Source organism: Vanessa atalanta, chromosome 20, assembly GCF_905147765.1.
Source record: "Vanessa atalanta chromosome 20, ilVanAtal1.2, whole genome shotgun sequence".
In the NCBI taxonomy this organism is placed as follows: domain Eukaryota; kingdom Metazoa; phylum Arthropoda; class Insecta; order Lepidoptera; family Nymphalidae; genus Vanessa; species Vanessa atalanta.
The window spans coordinates 8,099,161-8,120,369 of record NC_061890.1 but is presented as its reverse complement, the minus strand read 5'-3'; the positions used below and the strand labels follow the sequence as shown (position 1 = coordinate 8,120,369).

Below are 21,209 nucleotides of genomic sequence, written 5' to 3'. Positions count from 1 at the left end.
AATATAATTGATTAGACCTACGGAATACGAAATTCTTCCTATTTTATGTTTTTATTGTTTATATTTTATTATCACTAAGACTTTTTTTATTCATTGTGCCAATGAGTTTTGTGTGTCAGATTAATTTAAAAAAAAAATTATTACCTAATTATTTAGAAGCGAGATAACACTGTACTGTAAATGAAAACCTGAATATCTGACTAAGACGCTGTTTTGTATTTGATTTGTGTAGGAAGAATGCGCTATTCTCCTGACCGATTCTGACTACAGAATTTAGCTGGTTAACCGCGCGGGAGATCATTACATTCCGTCAAACAGTTATATTGTATATTGTTGTGTATCGCTTTAAAGGGTGACTTAGCGAGTGTTATTACACGTACATCATCATTCCCAATGTTGGTGACGCATCAGCGATGTAGGTGATAGTATTTTTTTATGCCTATATCTATAGGCGGTGGTGACCATTTACCATCGGCTGAATCATTTGTTATGCAACTGAGAATTCCTGGAAAGAAAGTCCGTTAACTTTTACTACGGCCACCTGGGCTTTGAACTTAGACCTTTATCTAACTATTAGAATAGCTATTAGGCCAACGAGGCAACATAAATCTAACTGGTACATTTTAACACATAGCTCTAATTTTTGGGGTCACAGTTTTAAATTCGACAAGCGTTTTAGATAAAGTCGATGATAATGTGCCACAGTAGCAAATAATAAAACCATTACAAATAAAATACGCAAATCATTGTACATCAAAAAATAGACGTCAAACAACTATCAAGGTCGGTATAATATAAATTTGAAAATCACAGCCTACTAGTGAAAGCTAGTAGAACCTGTAGCGATGTACGAGAAAACTCGTTATTATTCGCTTGTTCATGTCAAGTGATTTTCGGACTGTCTGCGCCTTGTGTCGTAGATCGCTTCTAAACATTCATCAATCGTATAAGATATTTGACACTATTAAATATATGTCGCGGTCTAGACACTTTATTAAAGGGCGCCGTTCAACCAGCGGCCTCAATGACTAGGATAGGGAATAGGGACTCTCATGTAAATTAATATTTATGTTGATAGTTTAGGCTGAAACATAATTATTTGATCAAATGCTAAATATTTATAATATAGCGCCTATAATTGAAACAGATCTTTTTAAAAGGTTTTCACATCGTAACTATTTGCCTGCGACAGAATATATATCACAAATATATATTGATATATCAGTTTATACAAACACATAAGTTTATATAAGTGATGATGACATGTTTATTCAATAAATACTAATTATTACAAAAAAGTTATTCGGTATTAACCCTACTAATACATAACCGTCTGGTGTGCTGTCAAATATATTAGATATCAATTCGATATACTCCTAAAAGCTGGTTTTTAGATAAAGGCTTATTATACTATTGTATAAAAAATGCCAGTCAGGGAGCGCTTCAAGAAAGCGCTGCCTGACTATTAAAATTTAAAAAAGTAAACGAAACCGTTGTTGGAATTATTTGTAGATAAAATCGATTAAATATTAAACATCTCTAAAGAAACGATTATGAAGACCTCTTAACTTATAACAGACTGAAAAAACAAATGAAAGTAAAGTATTTTTATTGCTATATTTATATTTAAAAAGAGTGACCAAATCAATTTACGGAACGCGAGTATTGACTTAGAAACATAAAATTTACAATTTATTTTTCCTACACTGTCAAAGATACCATCGTGAGCTGCATGTTTTGGAAGACAGTCATATGCATATCTAACGACCCGCAATGGAGTAGTGAGGTAGAATTAGCCCGAAACCTCAAAAGGAAAATATGAGCCCAACAGTTGGACATTTTCGAACTGTTCCTACTCCTTCCTACTCCTTTTACACGCTATAATAGTTTATATAGGAAAATTGCACACACCAGCGTTAGTTTATATGGTTAATGATGCATTAACTAATATATATCCGTTTAAAAGTGAAGCAATAAGGCAAAACACATGATTGCGTTTTTAATTGCGCATAATAAACATTAATATAAATACTAGTTATTAAAATAACAGCAACGATTATCTTAAAGTGTCTTCAAGATCTGTTAGTTGTAAGAGGAAGTTAATTTTATACGACATAAGATAACGTTGCTTATTTTAGGTAATTGAGTAAAAATACGCTATAAGTTTCACACGTTATGTAAAGAATATTATAAGTGTCAGGTATTGCGTAAACATTTAGTCAAGTGAGCTAGAAAATAAAATAGAAAACGGACAGCAGAGTTTAGAGTTCTGCATGCTTTTGTGATGATGTGGAAACTTGACTGGTTTTTGTATCTTATAAATCTTTTAATTATTTATTGTATGATAGCTGTACGTCTTCCTCGATAGTAAACAATAAACAATAGAGTCATGTGTGCACTTTGTAATTGAACTATATTTTAATAGCCGTTAAGAAATTATAAATTAGAAATGTTTAACTTTATGTAAGCCGTACAGTAGCGAGCAAGCGGCATATTTATTTTTCGAACAATTTGTTTATTTGCAGAATATATTTAATACTGAGTGGCTCCTTTTGACAAGCATCCAAGCAGTGAACTATAGTTTGCCCATAGACAATAACGCTGTAAGAAATATTAGCCATTTCTTACATCGCTAATGCGCCACCAACATTAGTAAGATGTTATGTCCCCTGTGTCCCAGACCCAGATGGGCTTGCACAAAGCAAGTAATTTGCGAGCAAGTTACTTATTTTTAAACTTGTAGATGAAGCGTGCTCGAAATAAGTATGCTCATTACAAGTACACCTCTGTGTGTTTTTTTTTAATAATAAAAATAGTGCATCAATATAAGACGATATTATCTCTAAGTGCATATCAGGGAAAGTTGATAGTCTATGCGGAATAATTTGGTACATTATCTTCATATATATATATATACTTGGCTTGTGACCTTTATAAAAACATAACAATTGTAATTTTAAAAATGTAAAAATCATTAAAGTCAATCGATAATCGATATAAATATTAATATTTAAATCGATCACTTGACCTGTTTTTAGATGTATGTAATGCGTAAATATTTTAGTTTAACTATCGACAATACAATAAACAATTAGCAAAAAGGTTAATTATTGCGGAAGAAAATGTATCGATTTTTATTTAAAATCAGCACATTACGTAATTTTTAATTGTAATAAAAGATTCACATTATCACACACGAAACTAGTATTGCGTCGATAGTGTAGTGGTTAGCTTATTATATATACCCTGGTAAGCATGACTGTAATAATTACAAAGTGACAGTTTCAGACTTACTATTATATTAAATTTTATAAAATATTTCAGCATATTAATAATCCGGGAATTAAAAAATTATTAAAAAAAAGATTGCTCTAATGAAATAATCACGTCTAACGTTTCGTTTCACGGGTATTTCGCTAGCTTAATAACTATAACTGAGCGACAGTGAAACTTAATAAATTTGCGATATGAATCTCTCGAAGTAGGGTACATCTGTAACTGTACGCTATGAGGGTAACAGACTACGTGTGCTTGCGGTCTCGACCGTTATAATATCCAAAGCAATCTTTTGATTGAATTCGACGAGATAAAACTTGGTCAGTTCTGTTACGATCGAACAGATGGCTCGACGTACGTAGTACGTACGTTATGTTTGTAATTGAATCAAGATAATAGAATTAGTACAATATGATTGCAATCATTACCTAATATAAATATTTCTATTAGATAATTGAGCTTAAAGTCTTAATGTATTTACATATGTATAATTAAATTTGAAAATGATTTGCAAATTTTAATATTCTATTATTTATCATAAATAATAATCACAAAATAAAGTAGCAATAATAATTAATTCATACCCATCAATTTTACTTCAGAACAGTGTTTGCTGATGCGTGCAATGATGCTGTCTAAATATAAACACACACAGGTGTTCTTGATAAAAACTTTTTATGTGCTTGGATCGCAGCAGCTAGTTGCTATGACTACTGACATTTACAGCCCTATCTAGAAAAGCACGTTATGCTGTACGATTGCAACGGACCATGATAGTTAGGGAATCTATAGCCTGTTTTCGATTTGTAACCTTTGGTTGGTGTATCTTGTCTCCCAAGTCCCGTCTAGCCTATTCTTCGCTTCGTATGGTTAACTTGGTCGATATTCGGTCAGGATGTTAATAATCCGTAAATTGCAATATATGACTTAAAAGTTCCCGTTACGATTCGAATGTAAGATAATCTTCCAATATGTTGGAACTTTATTTCAAGTTTACCCTCGTTGTACGCAGTATACGAACGGTTAATACCGGGCATTCAACTGTATTGTGTAAACAGCCAAATAACCATTAATAAATAGTAAATACCGTTCACGAAGAAGTAATCCGTTATCATTACTCGTTGTTAAAATATTGTTTACACAAGTTTTTCAATACCAAACATTAAATATAAGGAAATCATTTAAATTATAGACCTGGGTACGGTGTTGGAAATGGCAAAAAATTTAATCATTTAATCATATTTTTAATCATTCCTTTCGCAAAATAAACAAGAAATAAATAAATAACGTAGTCATTCCTCTGTAAACTTTGGATCGAATTATTAAAGTAATATTTTTTATAATAAAAGCAAAACAGGTGCGTTATTAACCGTAGTTATGTATTTCAATTAATGCCATAAGATCTAAAAAAGGCGTCCAAATATTATTGTTAATACAACTTATGCTTATTATACTTAAGACAGTTATCAAAAGGTTACTTAGTATATCTACAGTGTTAAACTGTAAAATGACTGAATCTTTTAAAGACAACACCAAGTATTTTTTTTGCACTGTTTTCATTGTATAATTATATATTATAAAATAATCAATCAATCAATATTTCAGTTTATTTTTATTGCGTTGCGTTATTGCATATAAATGTTTTTTTTTTTTTTAAGAACACAGATTCAACTAATTCAGCCATCATTTTTCCTGTATCATTAAATACGAGTAAATTACTTTAAAATAATAAAGTCATAAGTAGAACGAGACATTTTCAAAAAACGTGTTATATAGTATATACGGTATAACACGAGTCTCGTTTTCGTTCACAATGTTAGTATCATTAAATATTAACGATATTAAAAGCCCATGAAAACCTGATTGATATATGTATGTTTATAAATAATTTTATGATTTTTAAGGATGTCAACTACTTAATTACTTAAAATACTCAATTAAATGTTCCAAGCGTATTAAAATTATATCAAATTAACGGAATAAGGAGCGATAAATATAATTTTGTCGTATATTTTAACTGTTTTATACAGATCTGTTTTTCAAAGAAAATTAAATGTTATTAATCCTGTTTTGATGATTTAAAAAAAACGAGACCTGAATATATTGCAGGTTTATATATAATATAGTCATTTTTGTTGATTAATTATATATATATATATATATATATATATATATATATATATATATATATATATATATATATATACTTCTGCCTGGCATTTAATGTGTGCCTAATGACTAAGTCTACTCCACATTCTTTAGCGTCTTTAGCGCGGTCTTTAGCGTCATTCTGTGTGAGTCCATTGGTTCTCATGTCCTGCTTCATGAAATCCAGTCATCGCTTCCTTTGGCACCCGGGAGGCCTAGTTCAAGGCACTTTCTCCCGGCACAGTCCTTAGGTCGACGCGCGACTTGGCCATACTACCTCAGACGACGCTCTTGGAGTTTATCCGCTACGTCGCGGACCCCAAAGTATATATATACTTTTATATAATACATGTTGATTTTCTTCTTCAATTTTTAAACTCATCTAGAAATACTAGTCAATGAAGGGGGACTTATTATAGAGCACATATGTATGCGCAAACATATGACAGGTGCACTATCCTCACTCTCTAATCCGATGCGACTGGAAAGAGTTGACTTTACTTGCCTTTTTCAAATATATACGCATATTGTTAATATCTGGGATACAGGTAAACCCATAGCTCGTTTATTATTACAAACTGTTAAATTCCAGACTTTGAGCTGCTACATATAATTTCTCGACAGAAAAACCCCAATAACTTTGTCATCGCCCTTTAATTAACTCAGGGGTTTCAAAGCAAATCAAATCAAATCAATTTTATTCAAGTAAACTTCACAACGAAGCGTTTTTGAATCGTTAATATTAAAATACTACCACGGTTTCGGAAAGCAGCCTCCAGCGAGAAGAAACGGCAAGAAACACGCATAGTTGCTCTTTTCAAATAAACCGATTTACAATGCTGTTTTTTACAATAATTAGTGTCCTGTGATGGAACGCGAGCCTAAAGTCTGCGTTTTTTTCTAAAAAGTACTCTTTTAATGAATAATAAGACTTATTTATTAATTTAGACTTAACAAACTTTTTAAATTTTGTAAATGGTAAATTAGTTACATTTCCCGGTATCTTATTATATATGCGTATACCATTGCCTAAAAACGTTATCTTTTCCGTATGCAAACGGAAAGTAGGGGTTACAAGTTTATTATTATTTCTTGTATTAATAGTATGTATGTATGTTATGCTTTTATAGAATACTTTCGTATATTCTTCTGTATAAACATTATATAAATATATCGTGAAGCAGCCGTTAATACACCTATTTCTTTAAATTATTCGCGTTATAATGTCCTAGGGCTAATATAGTAAATAGTTCGGATAGCTCTTTTTTGAAGGATAAAGACTATTTCAATATATGCTGCATTACCCCATAACAACATTCATGTGTGTAACTAATACTATGGAATCTGCCTCTAGGAGGCCACGGGACAAATGAGGCTGTATATATATAGTTCATGTAATGATGAAAGTATTTTAAAAGTGAATTAATGTCTTGTATTTCCAACTTCAATGTAAGTTAACACGATCGATAAATATGTGATTGTTATGAAATTGATTGACTCAACCGACAGTAACAGAAATCACGAGAGCATTAGCAATGCTGATTATGTTAGAAAATAGTAATAGCATTCTCGGGTCATTCACATTTATTTGTCGTTTATAAGTTCCACGAATTAAATGGAAAGTTAAAACAAACACAAGTAATTAAAAATAATAAAATAAACTAGTCAGTTCAATGTTTAACTTTAAACCAATTTCATGGCGCCGTTGCACGAATACTGATTTTCTTAATTTAAAGAGTGCCTTGGTAAATTCCCCGACATGATATCAGTTTTGTTCCAAATTTCATAATCTTCAATCACTGGTTCCGTTAAGGTAAATCAATCGGGTATTCCTAATGTAAAAATGTTATCTGAAGATTCCAGGTTCCAGCCTCGGGAAAGCTATATTGAATATTTAATTTGAAACAAGCTTGAACCTCAAGGATGGTCGGAGTCAACTTTTTTATCATTTGAAGTGAAAAATTTAATGTAAACAAGTTCTCGAAACATTTTTCTCACGGACTGAATTCGACTATTGTTCTGAGTTCAACTAGTAGTAGTGTATGTAATATTTGAAAATATAAGACGTTATAAGTTACATAATATTAATATTTAATTATTTGTTACAGTTGCTCGATATAGCAGGCGGGAGTGCATCAATATGCTAACGATTACTGGGCCGGGGGCCCACAGTCGATTAAAGAGGTAAAAGCTATCTATTACAACTGTATGTAATTTGGTACTACCAATCCGCTTTGCTGAGTGAACTTAGGCCGCTTTGCTGATCATATGAAGTGCTGTTTAAAAAGTAAAATAATTTTAAATAACGATCCGATTATATTTCGAGTGAATACAGATAACTCAAATTTTATTTGGACTTTATGTTGTAATAAATATAAAAACTTTTACATTTATATTAGTAAGATACTTTTAGTAAGACAAGCAGGCAGTTATCATAAATGTTATCTAAACGGTGGGTGGGTATTTAGTTTATAAGATGCACATGGTTACGTACTCATAATGGAGATAGAAACATGCACGTGTCCACGGGCACAGCTAGCTACAATTTTAATAATAAGGTTATGTATTTGATGTAATTGTATCAAACAATATCATATCATAAATTGGAATCCATGAAGATACAATACAGAAGGCCATATATGTGTTTATAATCTATACATATAATAAAATTGGAGTGTCTGTTTGTAATATTAAAATAACCTATTTTTACATATGTATGTATACATGATGCATATACCAAAATGACATTTTTTTACATTTTTTGTCTGTCTGTCTGTTTGTTCCGGCTAATCTCTGGAACGGCTGAACCGATTTCAACGGGACTTTCACTGGCAGATAGCGGATTTAATAACTAGTAGGAGTAACTTAGACTACTTTTATTATAGAATTATATAAAGAATAAAAATAAAATCACGCTACAATATCCAAATAACTTAAATTCAAACAACGCGCACGAAGTCGCGCGCACAGCTAGTTTTATAAAAAAGGTTTTATATTTTACTTATTAGCTGCCATACACTTGACAGGGCTTTGTCTGTCTGGGTACGTACTACTCACTCATTATAGGTATATATCTACTATATACTATACATAAACAGCAATACTTAGCATTGTTAGGTTCCGGTTCCGAGAGCGAGTAACTGTGACTAGAGACACAAGGCACATAACTTCTTAATTGCCAAGGTCGTATTGGTGATATGAGGAATTAATATTTTCGCGGTGGTGACCACTTACCAACAGTTGGCTAGTTTGATTACCTATCTGATATAAAACCGTAAACGATAAATATTTAACAAAATAAATAAACTTTGTGTCCCAGGAAATAAAACTGTATATTGTATAATCTATTTATGTAAAAATATTATATATTGCATAACTCCTTCAATAAGATCTGTATGAAAGAATATTATAAGGCGTTCTTATACAATAGGTTGATAATTCATACAAATATTTGTTTCATTGGAACATTTATACTTTTTATATATTCCAACGCTTGATATAACCAAGTCGATTTTATTGTAAATAAATAAACTTAATAGTCGATAATATTTTCAAATAATATATTTGTTACCAATAATTATAATAATATTGCAATTTAAAAAAAAAAAAACATAAAACCTCTTCTGCCTTCCTGCATTCACTGGTGACAGGAAGGCAGAAAATCGGAAGTGCTGTTCAACGGGGAAACGCTGCGAGCACACTTGCCAACATTCCGTACGGTCATAATTTGTACAAAAGCTGTTTTTAAATGTAATTGTGTTGTAATTTCACAGGGTACATAACAGCTTGATCTTGATTCTGATAGTTGTCTATGGACGGTGGTGAACACTATCCATTAGGTAGACCATTAGTTCTTCGGTCAACTTTTACCTTACAAAAATAAAAATAAATCCTCAGTGTAATTGATGTTTATTTAAAAAAATGCATTAATATATCAATAGTAAATAAGATAGATAAAAATAAATGTAGTTACTTGATAAAGTACTAAAATACACACCATATAAGTAACATACTTAGTAAATAAAACCATTTATTTACTGTGTATGTTTCTTTTAAGTATACAAGTTGTTCAACTTGTAACAATCACGACAATATACTTATTGCTTGACATTATGACTTATGTCAATATTCTATTAACCGATTTTAGTCACGGCAGCCATTATCCATACAGACTAGCGAACAGAGCTGCAAGTATAGAGACGTAAGTGCCCACTGGTATTGGCAAACACAGTTATGTGGTCTCTCATTCCCAAATTCCGATGGAACAACAATACGATACGACCGGAGCTACAGAGAGTGATGGCAGTTCCAACTGATTTTCGTACTATCTATGGCATCAAAACAAAACTCAGTTACACTGAGAAATTTTTGGTAGGATATTCCAATATTTATTTTTCCAACATGGGATTCGAATCTTAAACGTTAGGATGTTCAGTCTCATAAGCAAGCTACTAAACCTAAGAGGTTGTATATTACCATGAAAAGGGAAGTATTTTATAACAGTAGGAAGTTGGTATGAGTTAACGTTTTTGTACGTATGCAATAGCGTGCATGTGGTGTGCAGGCTTGCATTCTTCGTGACCACCGACTTATACGCATCATTAGCAACAATGCTACACATTACCATAAATATATTGTTTCGAATTCAACTAAGTTCAAAGGACTTACTAGATAAGTCATTTGGTATTTTAAATACAATGTACTTGTAGGTAGGGTTTTGTGTAAGCCCGTCTGGATAGGTACCAAGTAGGTTAAGATTGTTGTGTTCCGGTTTGAAGAGTACATGTACAAGGGACACAATTTAAGGAATGGTTAATATTTCTTACAGCGCGAATGTCTATGGGCCGTGGTGATCACTTAACATAATTCGGTTCATTTACCCCCCTAACCGTTACAATGAAAAAAAAAACAAATAATAAAGCGTGTTTAGGAACTGACTTATATATAATTTGTGTAATAAAACGAAGGCGATTCAGTATACACGACAATCCAACGATTGTCGAGTACATCGTGTAGGGCTAATTTATACGAAACAGTTTAATCGACTTGTTGGAATACGACATACTTATATAAGATCAGATAAATTTAACTCCTTTTAATTTGAGTAAAAATTTAGAAAAAAAAAAAAATTCAAAACACTTAAAATTGGTATAAAATATTTTGGTCGGATTCTAGTAAATTAAGTTAATTAATCATTAATGGTTTAGAAAAAAAAAATCTTAGAAGAAATTTCAAACTCTATTAATAGTACAAAGCAGTCAGTTTCATACTGAAGAATAATTGATTTAGATGTTTTACGCTGAAACTAATTATTTACTTTTGAAGGTATATTTTCACATAGGATTTACTTTTACATTTATCTCCAAGCCTTGTAGTAAAGCTGTATATAGATAATGTATTAATTTTTAAATAAATTAAGTCGGTAGTCTCAGAGATAAAGCCGCGTTGTCTTTGAAACAATACAATGCTTAATTTAGATATAATTTATATTCAATTTAACATTTTTATTTTATTTCAAATAAGTAAGTAGACTGGCAAATGGCTAACTAATCATGGTCATGTCGATGGTCACCACCGCTCATAAACATTGGCACACCATGACATTCTAAACAACCCTTTCAGCTTCAATACCTGTTCTTGGTGCACCACCCTTGGTTACAATATTATACTATTTCAGTTGTATTTGAAATAGATAGATTTAATATACATTTAACGAAATTTTATGAATTTTACGTAAATGCCGTAACCGCAAGATTTTTGTACAGTGCCGTTACGTAATGTCTTTTTAAATGAGTTTCACTTTTATTACCGGCAAGGGTAATGTGATGTATTATAATATTACACGTTACTCGGTAAATTACTTTAATTGTTAAAAATAACTTTTATTTTGGAACAATTGTCATAATAATTTTATTTAGAAATAACAGTTCCATATACCTGAATATTATCATGCTTGTAATGTACTTGATGTACATATTATGACTAAATCCAAGCAATAAATGTTATGCTATGTTATGTCTTATACTAAATAATAAATTTAAAAAAAAAAAAAACTTTTAAAATTCTACAACAATAACAGTTTTTTTATAATACAAAAGTTTTTTATTTGTGGCGTCACAAGTCACACACACACACACACATTCTGAAGCTTATTCTAGATAACATGACTTTGTATTTTTGTGAAATGTTGAAAAAGAGTAACTAGTGCCTTCCTTGCCGGTTATTTTCAGTAGAATCTGCTTTCCGTACCGGTGGTAGCTTCGGTTAATATAGTTTGTTAAATGACGATTCAAAAGTGCTCGTAAAAGCCTATTTGAATAAAGTATATTTTGATTTTGATATAACATTAACTGTATTGATAACTTAAATCAACGAAAAAAGTTGCTTTCAAACAGATGGTGACGTGCGATAACGAAAGCGCGTCTGCTGGCGGCTTCCACCTCGGCGCTCACGATGACCACCGCCCGCGAGCGCCGAGCGTCTCCTCCCTGTCGCTCTACAAGCAGAAGATTGATGCGCTGTTCGACGACACTCGTTCCATCAGCAGTATCCCGCAGTATACGACCACGTCGGAAACCGGACGGAAAGATAGCAAGGTTATTAATATTCCATTAGCTATCTTACGGAACTAATTGTTTGGATATGGTATTTACTTGTAAATTTCTTACCGACTCTGCAATATATACGTATATATATTTTATGTATTATATAAACTTTCCATGCACGTTCACTTTCTTTTTAACTATAACCCCAAGTGCACGCTTCCGTAAAAGGGTTGGTATGTTACTCTTGCAAGGGTTTTGAATTTGTTGCATATATTTGATATTGATACTTATTTCTATGCATTAAGATCTAAATAGCCATATCACATTTTAAACTTCTCCTTTTTGTTTTACAGGCCAGTCTAATCCAAGACGGTAAAACAACTATACTAGAAGATGATAACACCTACTGTCAAAATAAGATCAAGAAGATCAATAACACTGTTCAAGATCGAATAGAGAGAATGTTTGCGGATATGGCGGGGGAGTCCAGACAGAATGCTGAGAGTATAGGTGTGCACGTATTCAGTGTACATTATCTGGGATCGACACCTTTACAGAGTAAAGTAACAAGTCTTTCAGGACTGCAAGATCCTCTCAGAGATTTATATTTCGCCTTCAAAAGTAATCATCGCCACAAGAACAACTTTACCGGTAAATTGGAAATCTCTAAAAGTGGTTTAAAAGTTAGATACAAAGGAGAAAAGGGAGATTTAGAACAATTGAATCCTTTTCCTACAATAGCAGTTTGGTCAGCAGTAAAATTTCTAGTTCAATCATCAGACAATGATAAGAACGAATTAAGTTATGCATTTGTTCCATTAATCACTGATCCCGATAATATCGATCGACACGCACTATTCAAATCGTTAGATTCTTCTGAAAAGAAATATATCCTCTCCCACAACGAAAATTCGCATTCACCTCTTTTCGCTGTTGTGATGAGGAAAATAGGCGTTGCAAAACAATTGGAGTGTCATGGGTTTGTATGTCAGACGACTGAGGACGCTATTGTAATAGCGGCCACGCTATACAAATCGCTTATGTCACATATGAGTCGGCAGGGTCACGCAAATAACAAAAAGTTGAGAAATAGGAATGGAGTGAGTTGTATGAGTATTACGAGTAGCTTGCAAGGGAATGATATCCCTATTCGACCACCTCGTAAAAAGCATAGTACTTCCTCGTTGAGCGGTGATAGTGATCGAGCTGATGGTTTTTCAGCAAGCGAATCATTTTGTGAGAAATCAAAATTAGAGAGAACTAAAAATGTTAATGAAGATATACCTCGTTTTTCAATACCAACCTTGCCACCTTTTGGTTCTCATCGAATCACCGTCGAGGAAGTAAAAGCTAAACTAGACTTAATAAGACAAAATGACACTAGTAGTGAATCTCAAGGATCTAAGCACTCTGTTCCAAAAGATTCTCTTAATCTCACGTCAGTTCAATCGTGTCAAAATTTGCAAAGTAGTACTGAATCTTCAGTCAGAAGCAAAATATCAGAAAAAATTGAATTATTTCGAGAGTTAGAGAGGCGAAAGAGCATACAGAGACCACCGAATTTGCCTCCTCCTGTACCTTCTAAGCCTCCGACACAAGCACAAACTGATCTTCCTAGAGAGCCTTTGAGACGTAGTCAAAGCGGAAGAAAATCTCTTAGTGAATCTGGGGATATTCTAACTAAAGTGGCCATTCCTAGATCTGGGAGTTTCTTAAACGCTGGAGGACTAACTCGTTATAAGTCTATCGGACAAAGGTAAGTTGATTTCAGCACCTTAAAATAAACACAATGAACACTTTCAAGTACTTGCATCAATTAACACTTTCGTCACACTTGACAAATCAAAGAACAGAAATAGCAACGTTAACGAGATCGAATAGACCATGCTTAGCGGAGTGTTTCGACATCTTGCGTGTATGTAATTGTGCTAATGCAACCGCGTCCGCTACATTCCTCTGATCCAGTGTAATAATAGCAATTAACCAGATCGTTTTAACTTCGCCATTGTGAATTTAATTTATTTGTTTTGCAAAATTTAATCAAATAATTTTATTTATTTCAGAAACAACGGAAAGAAAGGGGGAGGGTCACCTTTGGGATTTAATGAACTATTTAATGAATTTAAAGTGCAGGAAAACTTGCATTCTATGGATGAAATATTAAATGCAATAATTGACCCGGAAGGAATGTCTTTTAATGATTTAAAACCGATTTATAAAGAGTTTCTGTTAAAATTAGCAGTTACGCTGACGAAAGATGAAATATTTCAGCACAGCAAAGCGATAATGAAAAAGCAAAAGAAAAAGATTTTAAGAAGAAACAGCACATTTCAGAACAAGCGAAGAAAAATTTTCAAAGGTGCCAACGGACTTCGGATGGTTTTTCGATTACCGTTTGGTAAAGACTTTCGTAAAAAAGAGAAGAAAAAGCAACATAGCAACTTTGATATAAAATCACTGCAAAACGCCGTGACCGTTAAGGAGCAAATTTCCGAAAGTTCGGTTTCTACATCCAGCTACGATTTGAGACAATTCCGACCAAAGGAACCAGATTTTCCCGCTCCAAAACGGCAAACAATGAGACAAAGAAATTCAAAACGCTCAGATAAATCTGTTCACGTTTCAAAGCGAAGTGGCAAGACTTCGAGGCCCGGGGAGAGGACATCGACATCGGAAGATTCCGATTTCTTGACATTGAGCAATCGCCTCGGATGTCAAAACAGAAATAGTTCGAGCGGATATGTTTCCTGCTCGGAGTGTGAATCCGAGAGTTGTATCGATCGATGCTATTGCTCTCTAAAAGCCGATTGCAAGCCCAGATGTGACTGCTCTGCTATTGAAAATGGACAAGATTCCGTGAAAGTCAAGTTGTTAGGGAAAAGCTGTAAAGAATGCTCGAAGTAAGTAATTAATAATATTTACTATTAAAAATTCAGTCACAATAATAAATTCGGTTAGAACAAGTGAATGATTTTATCATCACATTAATAGCCTGTAAATTTCCTACTGCTGGGCCTCCTCCGACGCCTTTGAGGAGAAGGATTTGGAGCATATTCCACCTCGCTGCTCCAATGTGGTTTGGTGGGCACATGTTAGTGAATTTAGTTGAAATTAGACACAAGCAGGTTTTCACACGATGTTTTCCTTCACCGTCAAGCACGGAATGAATTATAAACACAAATAAAACACATGAAAATTCAGTGCTGGGCTTGAACCCGCAATCATTTGTTAAGAAGCACGCGTTCTAACCACTGGGCCATCTCGGTTCGATTTTGTCATCATAATGATATAATTAGTGAATTGCTAATAAATGATAAATTATCCGAATACATATTTAATTATTAACCGAAAAGACTAAATCGACACGTTTTTTATTATCGTCTAATTAATTATCAACGTGATATTTAAGATGAATGACAAAAAGGATTCAAGTTCTTTGATGATTGCGACTTTCTCTTTTTTTTATGCAGAAATAAAAATGTTGTTTAAATAAAAAAATATATATTATCTATGGCAATTAGATTTAACTTTCAAACAAGTTTTGTTGTATTAAAAGATTGTGAATTTATGCAAATAAAACATGCAAAATAGTAATGGAATTTTACGTTGACGGTCAAAGCGTTATTTCTAATTCGCGAAGTAGTTTACTATGTTATCACAGCCATTCGGCTGTTCTCAAATTCATAAAAGCTATATTGGACAATGTAAATTGTGTTCTAAATATTATAATTAGTGACAATTTTTAAAAACAAGTCCAAAAAACAGCTGTTTTATGTCTATAGATTTTTGACGTCATAACGGCAGATTTTGATAGAAATTCCATATATGATGTTCTTAGCTATGCCTGGCGATTTATTCTGCATTAAATTTTGATGAAACCCATATGTTTCATCCACATGATTTCCTTGATTTGGAAAATTGATGTTTAATAATTTGAATATCGAACGTAGTGTGGCACAGACTATAACCTGAATTAATTAGCTAATATGACTATCTAAGCGTAAATCGAACTTGTAGGTTATTTAACGTATTCAAATATATGTACTATAATATAATAATAATACTATTGTTGTCGCTACGATTTTTGAAGTGGGCAACATTAAAAAAAATGAAAACTTTGGCGGGAAAGTTGAGCTCTTTTCTGGTTACGCTGAAACCGGGAACATTGTTATAACATTATCTTACATCACTGTATTGTTTTACATTCATTGCTTAACCAATAAAGAAAAACGTTATTAATTAATTTCGAGTAAATACACCGTACAAATAACTATCAGCGATTAATTAACAAATAACTTTCTTTTACACTTTTGATTTATAATATTAATAATGTCCTGAACGAATGTCGGCAAAGGCGATCAAAGGCAATGAGACATTCTTGTGCACAATGGCGTTCAAAAATACGAGAGCACTCTCTGTCCTCTTATTCTCATATTATTATAGATACGGCAAAATGTGTGAGTTTTCTAAATGCTTTATCTACTTATGTTTTTTAATTATTGTTTTGCTTGGCTGTTATTTAGCTAAACATTTTTGTTAGGCTATTCGCAATTGTCGTTCGATTTATGACTAAAATTTATTAACAAAAATAAATTCAAATTGGTAGTGTCATTCTTCGGAGTGCGTTCGATTTATGAGCTATTTTCCGAAAGCATAGATAAAAAATGTATTCTATGTTTTAAGTTGTGACCAAACGCAGAAACTGTCACCATTCCAAATAGAAATAAATCTATAAAAAAGTTACTTATTTATTGTATGTGAAAGTATTCATTGATTTAGTGTAATATCATTTGCTTCGTAAAACTTTAATCTAAATTGTCTAGATAAAAGTAAAATCGAAAGAATATCTTCGGATATAAATCTCAGATAAATATATTTTGTTTGTTTTCTTTAAATTGAATTTATCAAATCTTCCTGCTTTCGTTTGCCTAATAGTAACATTTATAAGAGAGCATATCTCCAGCAGATTGTGTTAAATAATTAAATAAAGTGACTTTCTATTAAGCAAATATATACCTATTACTAATTAAGTTAAGGTCCAAATTAGTGTTGCTCATTTGAACAGAAATGAAATGTGCGTGAGTAATCAGAGCATAACTCGTCCGTGGCGCGGGACGCCTCGTGAGTAACTGATTACTGAACCAAATTAAAGTGATGTTCGCGCACTTCGCTTAGAATACATTTCGCTGAACGTTTATTTCTATTTTCATTTTGCAATTAATATAATTTGTTGCGAATTGGTTTAAATTTATGATCGAAGCGCAATTCTTTCCAAACTTTCGCGTTTACACTCATAAATTGTGAAGCGTCACATCGGAACAGTATTTTCGACGATACATCAAGTGTCCAAGTCATCTTTCGAAACGAGATCGCTGACTCAAGCAGTTTATTGTCTATGCACTGAAAATTTTTAAACAACTGCTGATTTCACATTATATCTTGAAAATATTTTCTATATTATGCCTGAAAAGAAAATAAATGCAAATATACCCATACAAAAAAAAACAATGTTCCAGAAAATCAGCTGATCATGACGGACACGTCTGACCATAGACTACCATTTTAGGAGGAGTTTGCACTACACAAGTTGCCAAATAATTTTATGTTTTTAATCTATACTCACACGTCGTTTATTTTTGATAAGATTGATCTGTTTGTACGATATTTGATTAATATTTTAGTTACAGTCTACAACTACTTTATTTTGCCATTGGCACCACCGTTTTAACTTCTGTTAGGTAAATAATTGTTTTAAAAACTGTTGCTATCACTATTAAGCTTATAAGTATTGCTTAATATTAGACACTAATCGAAGACAATGAGATTTGGGCATAGACAATTTTAAAACATTTACTTATTTGATATATTTCTATAACAAAGGCAATAAAGTTTGTAATAATTGAAATAGATTTAACTGCGACCAGCGAAATAAAGTTTGTGGAAAATTTGAATTATAATAAATATTTCCTATATAGATAATAAATCAGTTTTTCGTTGTATTAATTTTGTAATAAAAGAAGGTATGACTTATCGAGCACTTTACCTTTATTTTCAGAGAAGTGTATGATGGTGATTATAGTTACTGCTCCTGCGACTCAGAAAGCTGCGCCGACAGCAATAAGTGCTATTGTACTGGACCGAGAAGAACTGTCATGCAAAGTTCCCAAAGTTTGGAGTACTTGAAAAGTCCTTCGAACAAAACATACGCTGACAGAATGAAGAGAGCTTACGATGATTACGAAGGGAAACCAAGAAGCAGGTAATTTTTTAATGAAATGTTTGTTAATTCATAGTTTTCAATTATTATGAAATTTAATAATCCAATTTATTAAATATTAATCTCCATAGGATAAAAGTAAATACTCTCATATGGACAAACCATTGTGAATATTTCTCATACATATAATCTCATAATATATTTATGCTACATTTTAAGCCAGATCAAGTTGGACTACTTTATATGTTGCGTTGTAACTTCCGCAAACATATAGAATTATATATGCACGACAAGAGGGTAATATTATTAAAAGTTAATGACCGACAGTATGACGTGTATTTGAGATGCATCTTAAGGGACGTCTCTTATTAATATGCCTATAAACATTATACTTTATTCCAACCATAACAGGAGAAAAGCCAAATAAACAATATTTGACAGCAAATTGATTCGATATTATTGGTTGAGAGCTTGATTAATCTATGTTATTCACAATGGATTTGCGAAAAAATGGCGTTTTGAATGTCAACGAAACTGTTATCGTAATTTTGGAAGTAAAATTAAAATAGAAATAAGTTGTTGAGTGTAATAAGGTTGTATTATAAATAAAGATATATTAATCATAAACTCTTAGTAGCTCACAATATAGCGGAGTTATTAGCAAATCGACTGAAATACGTATATCTAAGGTTTGTTTATCTTCTCTCCTACATCCACTGGAGTAGGCTATACAAATACCAGTTCCAAGTGAAAATAAACTAATAGCATTGTAAGCCATCTTCGTAGGAACTACCGTATAAAAGCATAATGTCGTCTCATAGTAAGTGGTCATTTTTGATAAAATAAGAAGCATAAGCCAGCCCTTATATAGTAAATGTGCTGACAACCACAGGCATAACATTATACTATATCTTCAAACCGGAAAAAAACAATACAAAGTATTGATCTTTGTAGGTACAATGTTAGTACCCATATAGGCGGTCACTAAGCTGCCTCCCGTTTGAAATATTGATTAAAAACAATTGTCGTTCGTAAGGTCTGGCGCGTCGAGTCGTCGGCGCCGCGCGCGCAGCTCCGACAGCCTCGCGCTCGACTACGAGCTGCTCTTACAGAACAAGCCGCGGGACGCGCGCGCCAGGAATATGCAGCGACTCACAGGTGAGTGTGTGCGCCCGACGCACTTTGTCTTTGAGTTTTTTACATATTTTTTTAAACGACTTGCCCGATGACCTTTTAATGTCACGCCAATTTACGGACGGATATACGAAGATTAGCCGGATGTATGTCATGGTGTCTTATTTTAGAAAAGACAGTGCAAATGTGTTTTCGTTTTTAACACAAACACGTACAAATAGTTAGTTTCTCTTGAGAACGGTTACCGTGGCCGAAAGTGGTCACGAGAACATCAAAGTAAAAACTTTTTTAATAATTTCAGCATGTTTTTATTTTTTATTTATCAGTACGAAGCACTGGAGCCGGTTCCCATGACGCCCTTAGTGTGAAGAAGTCCGCGGAGATGGCAGCCTTATTTGCAGATGTTCGTCTCTCCCAGCGCACTGATGTACGTTCTTTGGCTGGAGGGCGAAGAGCTAGGCCTCCACCTTTGTCGCCATCACCACACCCTGTGCCACCTCTCGCAAGAATGTTTGACCACAGACCGCTTAGCAGAAATCCTAGCTTAGAGGATACATTGGGTTATTTCCCATGATATATTTTTTATTTGTTTTTCTTTTAGATCATATAATAAACTCTGCATTGAAATCGCTGTATTTTTACTAAAATGATCGGATTTCATTCAAATTTAAATCATATAAAATAATTAACGATCAGTCATATTAGCGCCCAACGTGGTTCATTATCAAAATACTTTAATAATTATTTTTTATATAAACGTTCAATATTAATAAACACTATCATAAACATATATTTTCCTTTAAAATTTACTAATTTTTTCGAACTATTTAAATAGTTTTTAGCGCTATGCAAAACTGTCACTTCTTTTTACAAGCTATTTTTCGCATAAATTAATACTGAATACACATAGGTATTTTGTAAAGATAGTTATTTATTTTCTATATGTATTCAGTTATTGATGCTCTGTGGTTTGGTGCAATTTGTCATATTTTATCTGTGTTTTAATAATAGTTCGTTAACATTTTCAAGTATCTCATCACATATACCACCTTATTCGTAAAAAATAAGGATTTTTATTAGGTATATAGTTTTTATAAATAAACAATGTATGTAGTTATTTATTCAGAAAATAACCGTTATGCATATGTTAGGTTCTTTCAGTCACGATTAACAGTTAATTTTAATATAATTTTACAACACGAAACGATTTTTATTGTATATGTTCGAAATAATAATTATTATTCAAATATATCTATTGCTATTTTTAAATTTTCTCCATTTATTTTAGAAATTAAAAAAAAACTATGAAATACACTGAATACATATCACTGATGTCATTTATCATCTTTATTTTAGAGCGAAATTCTATATCGAATTACGAAGTCACGCAAAAAGGTTTCACTGCACCAAATAATATTAAGAGTAAAGGAACGTGCCGTTATAATTTTTAAATAAATGACGTTGTCAAATTGACGTTTAGCATCAAAATGATACAAAGAGAATAGCGTATTATGTCATTAAGTAATTTGATTATGACATTACCTCTTTGTTTTATTAATGTGTGTAGTCATGTCATTACTTTAAATATCGTTTCGTGGTTTTTATTATAATTAAGTATAAAGTATAATTTGAATTACTTTAGATTATAATAAAACGATTCCTTCGACTCTATTGTGCAATTAACGTGCAATATTTTAAATAAACTTCTGAGTGCAATAAAAACGATTGTAAATACAGGTTTTATGAAATTAAAAATATTTTTCTAATATTGTGTTTTATTTTAATTAGGCATTGTGTAATTACATTAATTGTTACATTTTTCTATTTTTTTCACTCATGAATATTACAAAGATAATGTCTAACAACAATAGAAATTGTTTTCCTATATA

At 32.3% G+C, this 21,209-nt stretch overlaps 1 protein-coding gene across 1 annotated transcript in view; it reads left to right on the top strand.

Moving 5' to 3' along the window:
- Window positions 1-21,025, top strand: part of LOC125071780 — a 35,795-nt gene extending 14,770 nt beyond the window's left edge. Inside the window, exons 2-8 of the mRNA XM_047682148.1 lie at window positions 7,533-7,608; window positions 11,820-12,020; window positions 12,323-13,725; window positions 14,033-14,869; window positions 18,025-18,228; window positions 19,223-19,344; window positions 19,647-21,025. Of these exons, the coding sequence (XP_047538104.1) occupies window positions 11,820-12,020; window positions 12,323-13,725; window positions 14,033-14,869; window positions 18,025-18,228; window positions 19,223-19,344; window positions 19,647-19,894 (3,015 nt within the window). The 5' untranslated portion in view covers window positions 7,533-7,608 and the 3' untranslated portion in view covers window positions 19,895-21,025. The remainder of the gene's footprint in view (window positions 1-7,532; window positions 7,609-11,819; window positions 12,021-12,322; window positions 13,726-14,032; window positions 14,870-18,024; window positions 18,229-19,222; window positions 19,345-19,646) is intronic.
- The last annotated feature ends 184 nt before the right edge of the window (window positions 21,026-21,209 follow it).